Source organism: Dasypus novemcinctus, chromosome 7 (genome assembly GCF_030445035.2).
Source record: "Dasypus novemcinctus isolate mDasNov1 chromosome 7, mDasNov1.1.hap2, whole genome shotgun sequence".
NCBI lineage: Eukaryota > Metazoa > Chordata > Mammalia > Cingulata > Dasypodidae > Dasypus > Dasypus novemcinctus.
Window position 1 is genome coordinate 127482233 of NC_080679.1, and position 21111 is coordinate 127503343.

Consider the following 21111-nt stretch of genomic DNA (forward strand, 5'->3'; position numbering starts at 1 on the left):
CACCTTTCCTAGGAAAACTGTAGTAGAAGATAGCAATTCCTGCATGGCAAACGGCTCCCATCTGCCTATGGTGTTTTAAGGTTATCGATTTCTGCACTTTACCTTCTGTCTTCTATCCACCCTTTAGCTTTAAATCCTCATACTCCCGTTTTCTTTCTCTACAAGTAACTAACAGCCTCAAAGGGCTTCCTCCCAAACCATGGTATGTATTTAAAACCTACACTCGAAGCAAACTTTGGTAAAGGATCCAGAGAAGTTCTTGGGAACAGCAATATTCTACCCGAAGAAATAATGTGGTGCTTTGATAAATCTATTACAAAATCTTCCACTTTTCTATCCTGCCCTATGTAGACAAGTTCTGCATAGGTTACAAAAAAGCAACAATACACTTGATTTTCCTCACCACCATAACTTTAAAAACTGTCCTACCTTATAATGCAAGCTTATATTCTAGTAGCTAGCACACTGTTGGCTAAGGGGAGGTACTATGTGCTGAAGGAATTCAAGGCTGTATCTGATTCTCGCCATGGTAACTCTTCCTTGAATCATACTTTATTTAGTTTGAAGTTTTATGGACATTTGAAGTTCCCAAGAATTCCATTTCTACAAGATGGAATATACACTGTTGCCAGCTGGCACTGCTCCATGGGGAATTCTCTCCCTCCCCGGGGAGTCTATCTTACAGCTCACAGAACCTTGTAGGTGGAAGGTAAGGAGCTGCCTCCAGACTCACCTTGCTATGAGGGTCAGCAAACATCCGGGTGAAGATCTCACACAATCTTTTCAATTCCACTCGACTAAGGGAAATAAAATTGAAAAACGTTAATTTGAAACTCAACGAATCCACACTGCAATCTGCTACAGCAATGCTCCTTGAAATCCTTTTGTCTCAACTTTACGCTTTACAAATACAGATACTTATAACAAAGTGGTTTTTTTTCACAAACGAATTACCTTATTTAATTCTTGATAAAATTAAGCAGGACTAAAAAAGTGTGATGGTTTTGCCGTCATTTTAAGATGAGAAAGCTGAGGCTCAGAGAAGGAATTACCCAGGCACACATCTGGAAGTGGCAAAGCCATGAACAAAGTCCCCTTCATTTCTTCCCAGCTCTGTTTTCCACCTGCCATAGTTGAAAGGCAATGGGAGGAACTAGAAAATGCCATGTGTTTCAGGCCAGACAGAGCTGGGTTTAATCTCAGTTCTGCTGTGGAACAAGACCCCTCATATCTTGACACCTCAGTTTCCATGGTGGCCAAACAGGCTAGGGCCAACTCATGTGGCTGCTGAGGACTGAAGAAGAGAACACACAGTGCTTCAGCCATGCTGGGAACAGAGCATTTCATGCTAGTTCCGTCGGCCTTTCCTCATCCCTAATGGTTTATCTGAGTCCCATTCCTACTTCATAGCCTGACATAAGTGTCGTCGTCCCTGCCTAACCCCCTGCAGGCAGACCAGAAGGCTTCAGCACTGCCGAAGACACAATCTGCAGTGAACCACTGCTGCTTCAGGTTTCTAGATTATTCAGTGGATACCTCGCGAACACTAAGGATCGAGAAATGGGACTGCCAGGAGAGAACGGGTTCTTGAAAGAGATCAGCCACGGCAGTGTCGTCATTTTGCTTTTAGACAGATCACGAGGTTGTCACAGGATAACTGGCATTTCAAGGCGACAAATGACAAAACCTCTGATATCCTTTTCATCAACAGTGAGGGGCAGCTCCCAGCACCCACTCGCCACTCAAGTGCCCTGTCCACAGGGCCCACACAGGGACCAGGAGCCTTTTCAGGTTTTCCATTTTATCTTAAGAAAAATGATGCAAAGGACACAAAATATGGTATTTCACAGACTCTAAGATGTCCACTTTTTCACATTTTAACTTCTCTGGAGTTGAGTTCCCCCTTACAATCAATGGCATTTCAGTACTGTCACAGCTTCACGAACAGCCCTTCTCAGAGGTGAGACTATAACGGCATGTCAACCGATGGGGCCCCATATTTGATGGGATATCATATGAACACATACTTTTTCGGTCTGTGAACTACGTGCCTATTTTAAGAAATTTATGAAATACAGAAACATAAAAAAGAAAGCAAAAATAATAATTCTAGAGATATAACTGCTACTATTTTTGGGTTGTTCCATATTATTGTCTCTCCTATGCACAATTATAAGGGGTATGTGTGTATATGTTCATGAATTTTAAAAATTTGTATATCACCTTTTTCATTTCACATTATTTTAAATATAATCCCACAACAGTAAATTTTTTTCATTGTGATTAACAGTGGGATTCTGGAGTCAGAATGCCTGGGTAACCTCTCTCTACTACTTAACTGGCTGTTTACCCTTGAGCAGGTAATTGAACAGCTCTGTGCCTCAATGTCCTCACCTGTAAAATGGGGATAGCAATGCAACCTACCTTGCAGGAACGTTTTAAGGATTAGATAGATAAATACTGATAACATCCTTAGAAAAGTGCTTAGCCATCATCCTACTATAAAATACTGAGATTATTTCAAATTTTACTACTACAAAAGATGCTCTAAAATAAACATCTTTGTTTATTATCTACTTATGGTTTTGTCCTCTAAGTAGGATTACTAGGCCCAAGGGTACAAATGCTTGAAGGATTCTTAGTAATAGTGAGCTGGCCGACGTTCGGACATGCACACAAAACCACCTCCCGAGGACAGTCAGGCTGCTGTAAGAACGGACCGTCCCATGGACAAAAGTGCACAGGAGTTAGGGTTTCACACTCAAAGTGACTGAAGTTCCTTTTCCTAGAGGAACGTGACTAGCTAAGGTGTCTCTACAGCACGTTCTCCGATCATAACACTGCTGATTGACAGCTGTGACTTGTTTCCTAATTAATCAGTTGCTCTGATGAGCATGTGTGCACATAGGGAGAGCAGGCTTTCCAGGGCAGCACCCCAGGGGCTGGCCCTACGTCCTGGTAGCCTGCTGACAACTTTCTACTAATAATCCCAGCTGGCTCCACAAAGGTCATCCTAGAGCAAAACCAAGAGGCTCCGTTTTCTTCTACGTCTAATCAAGTGTTTGGACTTGGCCTGCAAACATTGTCCAGGATCCTGAAGTAGAATGAACTGTACTAACCTGCATGGTTGTTTCACCTGACTTTTGCCCCCCAAAATCCAGTCTGTACCCAGATTTCTCAAAGAACACCATCTATTCGAACCATAAGGGAATCAAATGTCTTCTAAAGCCTAACAAATTCTAATGGATCTCATTACACCCGTGGGTGGCAAGGCCCGTGTCTTGGTGTCTTGGTGCCTATGCTGGCACCTGACATGTCAGGGACTCGGCCGGGGCCCTGTGAGGACAACAAGGGACGCGCACTCGGTCCGCGCCCTCCGCCTCGGCCCTGACCTCAGTGTCCTCTGGCTCTTGAGCAGGTTCTGCAAGCCCAGCAGCCCCTCCTTCCTCTCCGACCAGTTCGAGCTGGCACAGTGGTTGAGCACTTCGGCCACGTCCTCGGTCTGCCGCAGGTAGTGGGGAACGCCACCGTTCCTGGAGCCGTAGGAGCGCTCGGAGCAGACGCTGGAGGCGTCGCTGTTGGCGTCGTCGTCGGAGTACATTCCGTAGGGCTCGTATCTCCTCCGCACGGGCTTCTTCTGCCAGGGTCAGTGAGGGCGGTGGGCAAGAAACGGAGAGGCGAAACTGTTTACACGAGTCAGACCCGACCAAAGCGACGGCTCGCACCCATACACCTCCTTGGGCTTAAGTTAGGGACACGGTAAAGCTAAGCCACCAGTGCAGCAGCCCTCGAAGGGGCTGTGGACCTGAGAGCCAGCCTTGGGTTATCACTACCAGGTACTGGCTGTGTGACTTCAGAAAACCTAATCCTTCTGCTTGAGCGCCCCCCACCTGTACAGCGGGGATGGCGCCCAGCTCACAGGCGTGTGGTGAGGAGAGCAGGGAACGGTACGCCCAAGTGCCCCAGCTCGGCCCGGACACACGCAGGTATGTGCAGCTCAACCAAAAGCCACCCGCCTTGAATACGGGCCTGCTTGTGTTTCCTTAGGGAAGTCTGAAATTTGAAGGTCAGGGGCAGAAATAGTCTATGTGAAAGGATTCTTAAATTATCTGGGTCACTTTGACTAAGAAGGACTTGAAATTTCAAGTTTTGCAACACAAACAAGCTCCTGTTAGATTGTACTGTCTGCTTTGATCTGTTCTCTTACCCTGGATATAAAACTGTAAATTCAGCCCATAAATAATACAGCAGCAGCTACCAAAAACTGATAAAATATACTTTTCTCTAAAAGCCGAACAGTAAGTATTGGCTTAAGTACTTCAAGTTCAGTTCTCTAAGAATATGGCTTACACGTACATCCCCACTTGGGCTAGACAGTTCCGCCTTATGCCTTTTGTCCCAGCATAATTATTAATAGCACTCCCTGGCGTCACAAGGTCACAAGAAGTGACCTTGTCTGGATAATAAATTATATGATTATTCTACTTATCTATAAACTAGATTCCTAAAATGAGAAAAACACCAAATAAACACATTTGTGAAATGACAGGAGAGTAGGTACCACTTGTGGTAATGGTAATGAATAAAACGAAACACTAACAGGAGAAGGAGCAGAGCTTGATGCCAAAATAAATACTGTCACAAATGGATATGAAACATGACTGATCCATCACTAACAAAAGCATCGTGAGCATCTTTAAAATCCTAATTCAGACCGGAATTTCTATGGTACAGTTTTTGTTGCTTTCACTAGCCCCCTAAAGGAAATATACTCGCAACAGAAAAAATAACGTTGTAAAACAAAAGTTAAAGCACTGGTACCTTGCTCCTGGAGTCTCCTAACAGCTGTAGACAGGAAAATATTGAAGGATGGGGAAAAAGCATAGAGAATTATGTCAGAAGCATATGTGGGGAATGTTCTTGCAACAAAAGTGTATAGCAAAACATATCTCGGCAAACCAAAAACATAGGTTAGCAAGCGTTTCATATCAAGCGAATAATAGAAATGCTTTTTCAAAATGGCATTTCCTAACCCCCCTACCACCTCTCATAAGACCTCCCAACACTTGCTGTAATTCGTTGCTTAAATCTTTCCCATCCCCATCAAGAACAGCTCTACACATGAGATTTCTGTTAAATCTATTCTCTAGTCCTACGATCCGTTTCATCTGCCCCAGGACTTCTGTTCCATGAGGAAAGGACTCTGTACCATTCCTGTGCCTTCTCTCCTCTGGGAGCTGATCACTCTGATGGACCAGGCAGTTTGGACAAAAAGTAATAAGGGCAGCTGACATAGAGCACCAGTGCAAGGGGAGTTAGGGCTCAGAGAAAAGTCCGAGACAAGCCACAGCTCAAATGCCCCAGTCCAATTCTGCCTCTTAGAACTCTGTACACAGTCCCTTCCGCAGTGCTTTAAAGGGCTGAAAAACCCACCCCACCCCACCCCTAAACTGCTAGTCCCATTAACAGGAGTTTCCATATTTGGTCATTTCCCACCCCTTTCACCTCCACTAAGATCTATGAGTAATTAGGAAACAGATTCCAAATGTTGTAACTTAGATTGAGAAAGAACTGCCCAGAATTCTGTTCCAGCTCTTGACTCAAGTTAAAGCCATGGGTTCTGCAACTACCCTCAACTCCAGGTCCTGCCAGAAAACTGCCCCTGTACAGATGGTGCCAATGAATAGAGCTGGCAAGGCAATCCTTGCCTGCAGGGCAAGCATTATGAGATGGGCAAACTGTTGGCTCACAGATGCTCATCAAAGAAAATGCGGGAGCCATAGGGAGGAATGAAAGTTAGAACCACAGTGGGTGTAGACTATAAAATTTAGATCGGATGAATAAGGCTGGACTAAAAACTTCAGGGTCTGAAAGCAAGATATAATGTACTGTTTTCCTTACAAGGGAATAAATCTTAAACCAGCCAAGGAGAGGGCAGGGACCAGCAGTTCTAAAGAACATCTATTTCAAATGCTAAGCACACAAACTGGAATATGCTGGAAGAGGCTAGCTTACTACTAAGCTGAAATGTGTCTTTAAAAAGCAATCTGACCAACCAAGGAACTTTTTGCTATAGCCACAAGTTAATGGGTTTCTGATCCCTTTAAATTGTTTTTTTAGATATTACATTATAATGATACAAAAACACATTCCACCAGTGTTTTCACATCCTCAAAGAGGTGACCTTAAAATTTAGGAAAACTTCCTTACATGATGATTTAGGGACTTATTTTAAAAACAAAACATATGGACCAACTAGTGAGGTATTGAAATAAATGCAAGCTTGTCAATCGCCTACTATGACAGTATTTTTAGGCTATGCCATCAGTCTATAAAGAGTGAAAAGAAAGCATTAGAATGGAAAAAAAGAAATGCTTAAAAAAAAAAAGGATAAAAAGGAAAAAAAAGAAGCCCAATGCCCTTAAAACTTCCTTGATACTGAGGTGCAGAGATAGGAGGTACCTGATGCTAGCTAGCATTTTCTGTAAGGTCAATTTTCACCTATTTGCAGAGGTAAAAGTTAAAGAAGAAAGCAGTAACAACAGACATTTATCTGATGTTTACACAATTTTAAAGAGTGTCAAGGATGACTGAGTTACCAGATTTGGGGGCAATTTCCTGTTGGGATAGAGAAAAACCAGATGAGTCTAATTCAAAGAGGTTCTGCACACACGTCGTGCCTCTTACCAACGCGTCGGCAACGGCAGCTTCCAGATCTGTGCTTGTGCTCAAGACGCGCATGGCATTCACAGAACCAGGCATTCTTCCTGGCTGGCCAAGCCCAAACCGCTCTATTTGAAAAAGAAAAGGAAAAGAGGGGTCACTTTAATTCAAAGCACCGCAGTTCTCGGCGAGGGCTCGCGCCTTTTCCTGACAACTGGACAGAGCCCCTGAAAACCCGCTTACCAGGTCTGACTCTGCCTAACTGTCCACCTGCGGCAGGGCTTGCGCTGCTCACATTCACTTCTATCATGCCACAGAGCCTCCTTCCTGTCAGCTGCAATTGTTCTTTATTGATATTTTAGTATTGAAAACTTTTGAGACAAGGGAAGAGGGAAACTTATTAGAGAAGGGTGCTGGGTTTTGATTGGAATCTGATCTATTTTTCCTCTAGAGGCCAGTGGCCCTGATGTTTGGTTAAACTAATTAGGAAGCTTACTGACAAGTAAGTTCTAACGCAATGTGTAATAAAAAGCTAAGATTTGAAACAAATAAATTAAACTGATCTCTGTGCCACTTTTCATTAGTGTTACTACTGTTTAACTGATATGAAATGCAAATAATTTTAGATATTTGTTCTTCGTGATGCTTCTGTGTCACCAAAGGTCATTTAAAAATCAATTTATTAAAATTCCTTAGCAATCTCCACAAAATTCCATCTTTACTTGTAAACATTCAGATAATATTCAGTATAAATTTTACCGGAAGCCCTCAAAGATTTATGAACTATCTTTCTACAAAATGGAAAGAATCCAAAAGACTTTACAACAAATTTTAGCAGTTCAAACAATTATTCTGAGCCTGTTAGTGATCAAAGAAATTGAAGACTAATTTTTTAAAGACCCATTAAGTCAGGTGACCTGCTTAAGGAGTGCTGGAAATGAAAACTGTAATAGGAGACAGCTAGTATGAAGTGTGGCATACTAGCGACAGGCAAAAAATTTCATATTTAAAATTATAATATATAAAAACCTTTAGTAGAAAAATGTTAAGATAAAAAAGGTTTTCTCCATGTTAGCAAATAAGACAGTTTGAACAGGGAAAATCTCCGTATTAGCAATACTCTAGTAAGAAAGCATTTTAAAATAAAATGCTTATTTATATCCTATAAAATGATACGTTTAAAATTTTGGCTATGTAACAATACCTACAAAACTGGTGACTTTTTCACCTGTAGTATATTACTTTGCTTTTAAAAAATATTAGTTTCATAACATTATATCTTCCAACACCACAAAAAAAGGGAAAAAATTTAAAACACTGCTTGTCAAAAAAGTTATAAAGTCATGAATTTTTATAAAGTAACAAAATTGTATGTCATACTATCCCCTTTTTTAATGCACTTGGCAATTAAATGTCATATTACTTGTTATGGTTAAAAGGTGATTTAACGTGCTGTGTAATCCAAAAAGAAGAGACCACACAGCAATTTCATATATATATATATACACACACACACATGCATATATTTATATATTTATCAGTTGAAATACGAAACGACTGTAAATTTGGGATTTACTGTGCACCTACAGCATAGCTTTATAAATGATCTTAGAGCAAGTCTTTTTTCCCCCCTTTCATTAAAAAAGGGTAGATAGTAGGGGATTTATGAGTAACAGAACAAAAGTAATTCATTTATAAGCCATTTAAAAATCACCCAGCATAAACATAAATAAAACTGAGTCTGAAAAGAAAAGAAAAAGGAAAAATATAAGTAGATCTCATGCCAGCAATTCTTACTCCAGGGGTAAAATTGGTTTTCCAGACACAAATTAAAACTGCAGGAACGATGCAGTTATTCTGTGCTTCCCAGATGCACACGGCTTGGCCATCCACAGTGACTGCAGATCATTGGATATGTATCATAGATTGCTCCAATTTCAAATCGTAGGGGGCATTATGTCAGTCTGGATCTAAGCAAAACGATACACCATCTTGTTTTCACCAGACCAGTATCTACGTTTTCATGGCTTGGAAACAACTTTCCAAAAGATGGGTGCACCTGACTGTGTGCCCTGTCTGGCCCCCACTCTCGGGGGATATCATGTAGTAAGCGTCTACACCACTGAGAGCAGAGCCGGCTTCCTTCAGAGGAAGGAGAGAGAAATGCCTGACTTGGTGGACTGACTGGTCCCAGCTGCAGCCGTCGACAGCCAGCAGATGGAGTGTCTTCCTCAGCTGAGAAGAGTAGGAGCACATCCCAGTGACCAGTGCTTGAGGCTTACTTCTGGCCCTCAAGGCTGAACAGTGGGTTTCTGGTATTATAGAACAGAGGCTGAGGCTACCTTTGCCTTGACCCGATTATCTGAATCCTAATCTTGTTTTCCCATAAAATGTTTTAAGACAATTTATGTATTTTTATATGAATAAAATTATATACGCTACAATTTGGAACATATGGTAAATAAACGGTACCTCAAAATAATTTGAACCTGACACTAACACCTAACATTAATAATCGATACCTTATTGGGAATGAAGACTTTCGAGATGAAAGACTAGGTTGGAAGACTTCCATTCCCCATTTTCCAACAAGAACCCTACCTGACACCTAGATTTGGCCGATGTTCTCCTGGGCGGGTGGGGGTGGGATGCTTCCTGCTTTGTTTTGAACATAAATATGAACACTGGAGAAGTAATGTTGTCAAACAGGCTACACAGCATCTACGGCCTAGTAACAGGACAATAAACATTCAACAACTTAAAAAAAAAAGCACACTGGGGGAAAAAATGAGGTGCAGACATGCCAAGTGCTAGGCGACACTGATGGAAACAGATGCTGAACGGGTGCGAACGAGGACATGGAAGAAGCTGAGTCATGCAGTTAGGACTTGTTCACCTGACTGCCCAACAGATTCAGCAGTGGAGAGAGCACTAGTGGACCTGGAATGACGTCGAGAGGCTGCAGGTAAAAGGAACGGTAACACCCACAGGGTTAACACAGAAGTACCCGAGACAGAGATGCCACGGTCCGAGGGGGTGCAGGATTCTACCAAAAAGGCCGCGATTTCTCAGGAAAAGAGATGGAGCTGGATATGAATGGAGAGCAAGTGGCGGCTGGTGCACAGCTACTGAACACATAGGGAGAGCAGAGGCACGCGGTAAGGTGCTCCAAACTGGGTATGGCCAGCCCACTGGGACTCCAGGTCTACGTTCCTGCCACGAGGCCTCCATCCACCATTACGGAGACGTGCGCCACGAAGAGCCCTGGCGCAGTCCCGGGGGGCAAGAGCGGGAAGATGGGCTATAAAGTCGGCTCCCGAGGAGGCCCACCAACACGTGATGCGTATGAAACCGTGCACCAGACACAAAAGTGGAGAAGTTTGTACGTCGCTTGAACAGAAAGAGAATGAAATTACAGGAAGGCGGACTCAGCCACTAGAATTTCATTTTGCCCATTTTGATGACAGTGGCCATTCCCAAGTGTAGACGTTCTGCAACTGATTTAACACACACAAACGTACTAAGTATTAATGAACTAACTGTTTAACTGGTGGAGAAGGTCCTAAGTTGTGTGGCCTCCCCCAGAGAGGCAGCTGCAGCACTTGGTTAGGAGCACCAGCTCTGCAACGCAATGGCAAGCAAATCCTGGCTTGACCACCCTGAGCTGTAGGACCTGGGCTGAGTCCTAAACCTCTCTGTGTCTCAGTTTCCTCATCTGCAAAATGGTGCAAATAATGGTACCTAACTCTTGGGGGTTCCTGAGAGGACTAAGATGATACATAAGGCACTTACAAAAGTGCCTGGCCCAGTGGAAATGGCGGCAGTAACAGAAGTTAGCAGTGGTGGGAGACTGAGAGCAGCGGTAAGGCTAACAGTAAAATTCAATTTACATTTAGACATTAGAATATTATTTTCTTAGCAAGTTGTCATACTAAGTATATTAATTCATCAATCTAAGGAAATATATGCTAAACTCTTCATGTGGAGAGAGAACTTTTAGAAATACTTATGAAATACAGACTGTTCAAAACAATTTATTGACCATAGTTCCATGCAATACATGGCTTTTCTTTACCTCAAGGAAAAAAACGGAAGATAATATGCTTCCATTCACTACTCTGAAGAGAACATGGTAATTTTACCTCAGAAAATTCATAGGTTTAACAAAGTAATACTGAGCAGCGCTATTTTTCACCCGTGTTACTATAGTTCAGTATCCTATACACATGAACGACACACATTATCGTAAAATATCAAACCTCAGACTCCTCAACGTTGTTTTATTGATATAAGCTCACGTCACTTTATAAAATGTACTTATCTCTGGTATATATGGTATTGAACAGTAAAGGTTACCTGGTCAATAAGGACAAATTTTTACCAGATTACAAAAGGAAAAGAAAATTCCTCCTTTTTCAAGACACACAAAAATAAAAATAAAACTGACAATCTCTAAAACAGATACTATTAAATTTTCACTTTCCTTAAATGAGGAAGCTGGCAAAATACTGTGTAAGACTGAAGAGAACTATGTGCTTATTGTCCAAGCACGCCAAGTGTCTTCTTATCTTGATCTTGATAGTTTAAACTGAAAATAGCTTTTAAGCAATCCTGATCTGGAGGTTCCTGACCAAACTGCTTCTTGGCTCTGCTTCCACAGCATATTCTACAGAGAGTCTGTCACATAATGAGCCCTTTATTCCAGTCACAGGCCAACACCCAACACTGGAATCTAAAGGGGACCTGTTTACACCAAAAGCTTGATTTTACCTACCACTGTAACCATATGAAGATATATTCATAACAAGGATCCAAAATAATCTTACATAAAAACACAAACTTATCTCACTTATAAGGAAGTAATTAAGATATGCAAATTGAGAGTCAGAAAATTCTTAGAATGTAGGTTACCCCGGGGCCACCAGGCTGGGACAGGGAATGAGGAGTTAAATGTTTAATTGGCAGTGTGTCTGTTTGGGATGATGGGAAGTTTTAGTAATGGACGGTGGTGATGGCAGCACAACACTGGGAATGTAACACCACTGAATTGTGTATCTGAAAGCAGATAACATGGAAAATTTGGGTTGTATATATGTTACGAGAATAAAAATTTAAAAACCTCACTGTCCAACACAAAAAATGAACCCCAATGTAAACTGAGGACTATAGTAAATAGAATAATTATAACATTTCATCAACTAAAGGTTCCACACTAATGCAAAATGTTAGTAATGCGGAAAGTATGTACATGAGGGGAGCATACATGGGAACGCTGTGCTTTCTGCATGATTTTTCTGTAAACCAACATCAGCTCTAACAAAGAAAAAGGACTTTAAAAACAAAAGAAAAATGTGAACTTAAAAAACAAATATAAATTCACTGAAACAACTACTTTCATTCATCTTTTTGTTAGATAGCAAAGGTTGGCTATGTAAGATGATTCAAAGGGCCATTCAAACTCACTAACTTGCAAAAGGGGTGGGAAATGGTTACTAAAATGAATGAGAAACAGAGGGAGCTCCCCTGAGGACAACCACCTACTGTGACTCACCTTAGAATTCCCAGGTCCTAACCCTAAGCCTGGAAACATCTCTTGAGCACTTTCTAGGGCCTCACAGAAAACATTTAATGCATTTTTGAGGGACACAAAGAAAGACACTGAATTCTCAGGACAGCTTTCACAGGCGGCCAGACAACAGGCAGGCTTTGAGCCGGACCTGGATTCCAACCCTGGCTCCACCTCGTGGCAGCCACAGGACCTTGAGGAAGCTGCTTAACCTCCTAAGGCTCAGGGAAGAGGCCCGCGGGCTGAGCCTGCTGCCTGCTCAGAACCGTGCTGGGCACGCCCACCAGTGTCGCTCTTGCTGGACAAGAGCACGTTTTAGGGGCAGATTTAACCTGGTGGGGGAAGAGGCATGGTCTAAAAGCTCAGCCCAAAAGAAGGCATTAGTCACTGGACTGATGACAAAAGAAGCTCCACACGAGGCTGGAGCACGTCAGGAAAGGGGGAAGCAGCTGCACTCCCGTCTTCTACAGTACAGGTTTTCACTGATAGAACTAAGCAGAGCCACTCAACAGAAGAAAGCGGCACAGCACCCGCCTAGACCATTCCACTGCTCAGGTTCACTCAGGACCCCAGGCACTCAGCATATCCTGTCCGGTCCAGAGACCATGCTGGATCACACAAGGCTGCTTCCATGGACAATACCAACAATTCCAGAACATCTATGATTTGAAGCAGGAACAATGAATTGCTTCTAAGGGACAAAATAACCAGCAAACAGATTGAATTGTTCGTTTGTATAAAAGGCTATTTGGAAGGTGAGCAGGGATACACAGACATACAACCTTAATTTAAAAGGAAAAATCCTCCTTGAGAACTCGGATCTGCTACTGCCAGTTGCTGCGGAAGAGCTGATGGGTTCTAGATGAGCTGCACGCCCCCCCCCAAACCCCCATTTTCAAGCTCATCTGACACAGGCCTCTTTAAATCAAATGAACATCTCAGGGCTTTTGCAGAGGTTTACTCTGTTGCAGAACTTCAAAAAGGATAAGGGGTCCTAAAGAAATACACCTAGACTGTGACAGCTGTTATGGAATGAGAGAAAAAAAATTATTAGAAGCGCCTGACAGTAGAAGGAGAGAGGTAGAAGCAAATACTAAGACTTCACGCTCATCATTTCACACCCCTGTCTGCACTGACATTTTTATATTTAAAAGATCTGATACTTAATTACGTAGTCAAAATAACACAGGTCCACATGATAATTTCTGGTCTTGGTCTAATCATTATAAAATAATTTATCCTCTTTTTACTTATCAAAAGGAAATTAAACATCCGTACAGTACTTATGCAAAAATTTAAAAAAAAAAATTATTAAAAGTATACAAAATATTCCTTTTTGTAAAAATAATGTGTTGATAGCCGGCTTTGGAGATTAATAATTTGCATTAGATAAAAATGTATGTCATATATCCACTTAAGAGAAAGGGGGACTATTAAGACTAAAAAGGTAAACAGAATATTCTGTAAGCAACCTATTTTCCCGTCTTTGTCTTCTCTTGAATCCTGGAAATTGTTCAAATATAAATTCTGATTATGAGGAAAAGGTGAAAGGGGAGGAAGGGAGCCCAACTGGCCACGCACTGGTGGTGACTGAGACACAACACTTCATAATAACCAGATATTGCCATGTTTCACCCTGGAATGGCATCAGGTTGCAAAAATTAAATAACCTATCGGGTCCCAGAGAGAATGAAAATATCCAAATAATTAATGTCAGAAAGTTTTACATTTGCGTTGTACATATTCGCAGTTTGTCAAAACGCTGTCTTCGACTGCTCTGAAGGAAGCTTCGGAAGGAGCCCCCAAGAAGAGCAGGCTGGCGCCTTCACTCTGCTTTCCCCATCACCCCTTAGGTGAATTTCTCGCTTCCTTCTTAGGGCTAAATTGCATACAGACTGCTTGCTGGTAAACCTAAGATAAGCTGGAGACATTCAAAGGCCACGGATATCTGTTTTAACTTTGCTGTTACAGAGCAGTTAACTTTGGCTGGGTTTTGCCTTTGGGTAGAAATTCCCGCAGAGATGGGCTTGACGGGTCGCAAGCGGTCATAACTGACAACGGCACAGAGCAAAGTGATGCTTTTTTCCTCTAATGTATGAAAACTGGAGTTGCCAAAATCCAAGCATGCAGAGGGGAACAACAGAGGGTAACTGAGGAAGAGGAGAGAAGGAAGAAAGGATCGCAGAGGCAGTGGAGGAGGGGAAGCAGTGTCTTGGGGAAGCACGTGGCGCAGGGAAAGGCACCCTGGCTCGAGTCAGCGCCTGCGGGTACTCACCAAGCTGGGCGAAGCCCCGAGCGGGGCTCGTGTCTCGGCTGCTCTCACGGCTCGTATCGCGGCTGCACCCCTGACTCATGCTGGGTCGAGGGATACGGCTGCTCCGTGCTAGTGTGCAGCATGAGGGGTTTCAGAGAAGGTGAACAAGTTTAATGAAGGCAAAACACGCACAAAACGGCAGTCACAATCGTTAATGCAGTCATGACACTGTTGGCGCCAGGCCCCTCTCCACGCTGAGGTCCCCGACTGCTGTGCCAGCAGGAGAGGATCTGGATAAAAACCCCATATGCTCCCTGCCTCGGAGAGCTGTGGATTTTAGGGTGAGGGGGAAGTAGCATCTGAATATAAGAAATGAAATCTGTCCAAAGAACTGGCATCAGAAAATAAAAGATCAAAAGCCTTACAGAAATGTTTATGGCTTCAGCAAACTTCTGTGTGAGAGGACATAAGCCCCACAAGGTCTAGCCCCCTCTCGACCTGAGACAGGGCGGGCATCACCACCCCCAAACCCTCAAGGCTGAAGACTGAACAAACATAAGGAGGGAAGGCAACCCTGGACCAAGTCAACTTATTGATACGGTAGTAATGGGAGAACATGGAACACTGCTATAAAGACACTGGTTACCAGAGGTCCTGGGGGAGGGGGAGAACAGCAGGTGGAGCACAGGGAATTCTAGAGCATTGGAATTACGTGTAAACCACAACGTAAACTACAGGCCTTGGTTGCAGGAATGGTTCAATATTTATTCATCAATTGTAACAAATGTACCACACAATTGTAAGATGTTATTAATGGGGAAGATGGGGGGAAGGGGGGTATATAGGAATCCTTTATACTTTCAATGTAACTTTTCTGTAATCTAAAAGCTCTTTTAAAATAAAGTGTATTTTATATATATATAAAAGAGATCCTAAGGCCCAAGGTGTTTTCATATGTCCTTGGTTCTTAGGGAATTTCATCTGAATTAAAATAAAGACAGAATAAAGGCTGCAGGCACTGAAATCTATGAACTTACCTAATTAGGAAGGTTCACTTCTCCCCATCTGTCCTTTACAAAGAGAAGTCATAAAGGCCAGTACAACTAGAGAAGCAACCCATTTTGAACGAATGTGTAGATGCTTTAATGCAGATAACTGCATTTATCAACAGGTAACGGATGTGCAGTTGCTGGAATGGCTATCCCTTCAGTAACTGGCCCAACATCACATCCCGCCCTAGCCAACAGAATCGAAAAAGATTATCCTCTGGCCCCTCCTCAGCACCTTCACTCACTCAGTCTTAACTTTTGAGTCTGTAACACACAGATTGATAAACCCAACATGTGTGCTAAAAGACCCTCCCACTGCCCTGAGAACAGTCAATTACTTTAGGATTACGTGTGGACAAAGTTTCTTATTTTGACTTTATAAAACACTGAGATGGTAAGTACGACCTGCATGAATAGCTGGGCAGTGAAGCTCAGAGAAAGACCATGTTGCCTTTGTTTTTCCATTTAATTTGAGAAAAAAGAAATACACTACTGGCAAAATTTTGGAAATGACTCTGCATATCTGGACTGGAGAGAAATGTCTTTCACAGAGATCTTGCGAACAGTGAACTGACTCACCAACACAAACACAGTTGTGTTCTCTATGTCACAATGAGCATGCCCTATTTCAGAGCAAAGGCAGATTTTATTTATGTCCAAACTATAACAACAATGTTTTACAAACCAGAATCATGAAATTCCCCAACAAAGGAGAATAAGGACGTGAAACACCAAACCAACTTCCTGTTATGCTCAGCCGCTCAGCACTGGGGTCGAATTGCACCAAGTTGTGTAAGTGACATCCCAATTTTAGGCTTGCCCTGGCAAGAGATCAGGCACGGGAACGCATCCTGAGCAGCCTGCCAAATCAAGGTTTCATTTGGGACTCTCTAGACACCCCTGAATTCACCTTCATTTTGCCATCGTGACAGGGAGGGACTGGGTTTTCACTCTAAGTAACAGTGGCTATTCAATCAGCAATTCTTGGTAATATTCCAGACAGCTCCTACAATGAGGGCAAACGCACTAAGCGCTAAACTAAATGCTTAAAAAACTAAGGAGTCTCTACTGAATGACACCAGTACCTGAGAAACTCCCTGGAACCTCATAAGCAATCTTATCCCTGGAGGATAAGTCCCACATTCTAGGTTCTGAAGTGAACTCGTCAGTTCAGTGCTGGCTCCCATGGTCACCACTTCGCCCCTGACGCTCAGCCTCTCCTTAGGACAGCCAGGAACAGGTGAGAGTGCCATCACCTCAACAATAAGGTCCCTTCTCTCTGGGCTGAGCACGCTTTGTGAAGACAATAAAACACCTGCACAGGGTGAAGCAGACCTATCTTAAATTACAATATGCAAAAGTTTTAGCAAAGTTTACCCTCCTGGTATTTCACAGAAAGACTTCACACATTTACTGATTGGCTCCTTTAACATATAGGAAAAGAATTCCTTTTGCTTAAAGTTTTGTGAGAACCTGCCCAATAGCTGCCCCTAACCTTATTCAATGACATCCAACAACAGATGCTGGATGGCAAGCAACAGATCAGATGCTGGATGATTTAAAACACAAGAGGAAAAAAAGCCACTCGCTCTTAACATCGTTTCTAAAGACTAAGCTACAAGGAGGATTTAAAATAAGTAAGACTATAATAAAAGTACATAATATATAATAAGTATTAGGTATAATAATATAATTAAGACCAATAAACGAGAAGGCATGACAGAGAAGAAACAGTGAAAACCCCCTTGTCAGTTGGACTCTGTAACAGCAGTATTCCTAGGTAGCTCTTGAATCTTGTGCTTATATGCAATGCTGGAGAACCATGAAAAACCATCTGATGGGTTTTTCATTTCTTGAGATATACTCTACTACTCTGCCTTTAGGGTGTTTTCAGAGTAATACTGACTTTCTTTGTTTTTTAGGGAAGGGCTCAGTAACCTTGATCCTACTGGAAGTAATATCAAAGCAGAAACAAGGAGGATCAAAGAAAATTTCAGAAGTTATGGACATAAAACATCTCTTTAGACATTTCCATGTCTTGGTCTTGCACACACAGTCTAATTTCACAGCTGAAATGGAATATTATTAATTTCTAACTCTTTCAAAATACTTCTAACAAGAAAATCTGAAAACATTTTAAATGTATATCCATAGTATATAATCTGCAAAAATGCGAATATCTCTTTTATGACCTTATCAAAAGATGGGTGAGAAAAGGAAACAAAAATCAAAGCTAAAAGAACTTCCAAAATATAACTGCTATAGATGTTTGTTATTTAAGTGACTTGATTATCTGTCAAAAACAGAATAAAACACACAAAATCAAAAGAATTTACACATATTTTTTTCTACTTGGTTGGACAGCTTATGAGGGAATAAAATGCCAATAAAAAAAAAAGAGTAGTTGGGTTTGATTTTGTTTTTTGGTCATCTAACAGAAATTACATCCTCTCTTGCTTAACAAATTTTTAATGGTAAAAAAGAGCCCTGCCATAATTTTTATCACAAATGGGGGGCAAATGCAGTTAAGAAAAATAATTTCAACCAACAAAAAAGGCATGGCTGCCATCAAATATAATCTGTAGATAACCACCATTTATTCTTAAGTGCAAATTCCAAACCAGTCTAAGCTATTGATGAAACTGTTGAATTGACTGGCTTGGGGATTACAGAATATTTTTAAAAGATGCTACTCCTTTTTTTCAGCAGTTTCTTTTAAGCTTGCTATATGATAAATCAAATGTTTGGACAGATGGGCACACACTCAATATATACTAAATGATCCCACTAGCATACAATCTATAACTGAAAAATGCAAAGATATATGATGTCCTATAAAACAATCTCTAAGCAATATTATAAAGAGTGGAATGATATATCTTACCTATATACACTTCTTTATGTGTATATTCCATATATGCAGAAATTTAAACAAACTGTCTTCTTTAATCAGAACTGTATGGTGACCTCACAGTGTCACACCTAAGTAGACCCCTTAATAAGCATCAAGGAAGTAACTTTCTTCAAAAATAAGGATTCAAATAAGAAATCCTTGGAAGGGAATCGGCTCCTATTTAGTTCTTACTGATTATTTCTTAATACTTCCTAGGAAAGTTTATAAAATGCTTTTGTCAACCACACACAACACAAATTTCATAGCTGAGATTTGGAATACCAGGTCTTACAGATATGTCAGACAATCGAGGCTAGGTTATTTCCCAAATTCAAGAAGGCAAAAATGGTATCTCAATAAACATTAAAAGCAAAATCTCTAAAAAGCAAAGTCTTTTTAAAGCACAAATGAACTTGGACTGCAGACAGACTCCCTATGATTCTGAACAATTAACTAGGGAGAAAGGACAGCTGAAACCTCACAACTGAATTTGAAATCAAGGGCATTTTCCAAAGAAAACCAGGCCCCAAACCAGCAATGTCACGGCACTGGAGAGGAAACAGAAACTCCAGCCCGGGCATTTCCCAGGTTGGATCCGTATTAACAGCCAAATAACTGCCCCCCTCAGGGACCATGCTACATAATGACAACAGAAACGAGGCATCGCGTGGAGTTAACAAAACCACTGCGTGAGTTTATACCTTTACCTCTTTTGGAAACGTTAGCCTGAATGAAACCCTACCTAGTCTACTTCCTAAGTACCTGCCCCTGCCTTCTCTTGGTACAAGGCCACGGTCTGCCTCACAAACGTAAGGGTCTTCCTGAGCTGGACCCTGCCAGTCTCTCCAAGCACCCTGATAAATTTCCTTTGCTGGAGCCAGATGAGTCACTCATGTTCCCACTATGCTTCCTCTCACCTGGCTGCTTCTGCACAAGCTCTTCCCCGCCAGAACACCTTTTCCCTCATCTCCCTATGCTGCCTAATCCCACCCCATACTTGAATAAAACAAAACCTATTCTAGGAAGCTTCCTGCAGCAGGAAATCTAGAAGGATGGGGGTGGGTTAGTCCCCAAGACACACTTTTTTGTGGTGTCAGAGCACCCTGCCATAATGTCCTACAATTTCATCTCTCCCCAAGAGACCCTGAGCTCTTTCAAGCCAGAAGCTAAGACTTCATGCACCTTATAACTCTAAGGCCTAACAAAGTACCTGGCACATCACAGTACACATTTAAGTGAAATTTGTTTAGATAAAATGAACAAAGGAAAACAGTTAACTACCAAGATTTGAGAACATAGTACTCTGATTTTATATAAATAGGTTTTTACCCTTTGAAAAGTAGATGAAGAAGTAAGAAAGAGAAGGAGTTATGGACTTAGATTTTTCATACTATATTACATGAGACATAACTTTTATATTTAAAAGGGAGCATACAAATTTTAATAGAGTAAAAAGATCTTTAAGCTGCTGAGAGTAATTTATAGTTCTAATACATTACTACAAAGAAAATCCTAAAATACAAAAAAAAAATTCTACATATTTGGTTTTCATCTATTCTTAGCTTTCATGATTGAAAAAAATTCTGTTAAAAGTAATTAGACATGGTTTCTGACCATAAATTTCACTAATCAGCTAAAGAAAAGTAAAATCAAAATAAATGTGAAGACTGCAAAATGCTTTGGAAAATTTACAGGTTAATGGTTATTTAGTGAAATGAAAACAAAAAACATTGCTTCTAGTTATGGGGGAAAAATACTGCCCATTTCCCCAATTCTGATGATTTACAAATGACTATAAAATACCACGAGCGTCAATGATGGAATTCCTTCCCATGAACTTGAACAGGAAGCCCCCACACATTTTTTATTCTAACTGAATCCCCAACATGCCATAATCTGCCTAAGACACAGAAGGAAATGTCTTTGAACATAGACAAAGTGACATCCTCGGTCCAAAAACACATCTCTCTTTCCTACATTAGGGAGAATCATCAGAGTGGAAACCAAATCCTGTCCAAGCAGGGAATGGTGCTCAGGTCTCGGAGAAGCCTTACCTAATCCTATTCGGTTTGGACTTGTTTCTCGGCTACATCCCTGACTCCTGGGAATCTTGCTTCGTTTCTCTGAAGAGGGTGTCACAGGCGGGCCTCTTGAGGACCCCCCAGAAAGTCCACCATAACCACTTCCCAGCAATTTCCCTGGGGAACTCGATCGGCTGCCAGCTAAAAATGAAGCAAAACAAAAATGAGTAATGGGTGTAAATCATGGAATAAAGTAAAATGATTTCAGAAGCCAGTTTACACATTAATTTGGATCACATTCTAAGAGAATTTCTATAAAAATAACAGTAATTGGTGGTCGTATTTATCTTAAGAAGATCTGGGGGCATAAAAGAATACTACTGATGCACAGAAGAATTACTGGTGAGTTCAACAAAATGAATGGAGAGTTTCGGATGTGAAAGAGCAGGCTGAGTACCAAGGGCAGCCTCCAAGACTCACAGCAAATCTCTACAAAGAACTGCACCGGGTTAAGATAGCAGGAATAAGCCCAAACATATCAGTGATCAGAATAAAATACAAAAATGCAGTAGGGCAAGCCATATACAATCTACTCTTAAAATGTTTAGAAAACTGATAGGCAATAGATAATACAAATAATTTATAAATAGACACCTAGATAAGAC

At 41.5% G+C, this 21111-nt stretch overlaps 1 protein-coding gene across 6 annotated transcripts in view; it reads right to left on the reverse strand.

The window, feature by feature from the left end:
- Nucleotides 1-21111, reverse strand: part of CLASP1 (cytoplasmic linker associated protein 1) — a 283348-nt gene that overhangs the window by 56609 nt on the left and 205628 nt on the right. For 3 of the 6 annotated variants that reach the window (XM_058301167.2, XM_058301165.2, XM_058301164.2), the window contains 5 exons: nt 20480-20647; nt 6688-6791; nt 4822-4845; nt 3393-3637; nt 734-797 (listed from right to left, as the gene is read on the reverse strand). In XM_058301167.2, the coding sequence (XP_058157150.1) occupies nt 734-797; nt 3393-3637; nt 4822-4845; nt 6688-6791; nt 20480-20647 (605 nt within the window). Of the gene's footprint in view, nt 1-733; nt 798-3392; nt 3638-4821; nt 4846-6687; nt 6792-9559; nt 9623-14504; nt 14613-20479; nt 20648-21111 lie in introns of all 6 variants that reach the window. The other 3 variants (XM_058301168.2, XM_058301166.2, XM_058301162.2) reach the window with 2 other exon arrangements.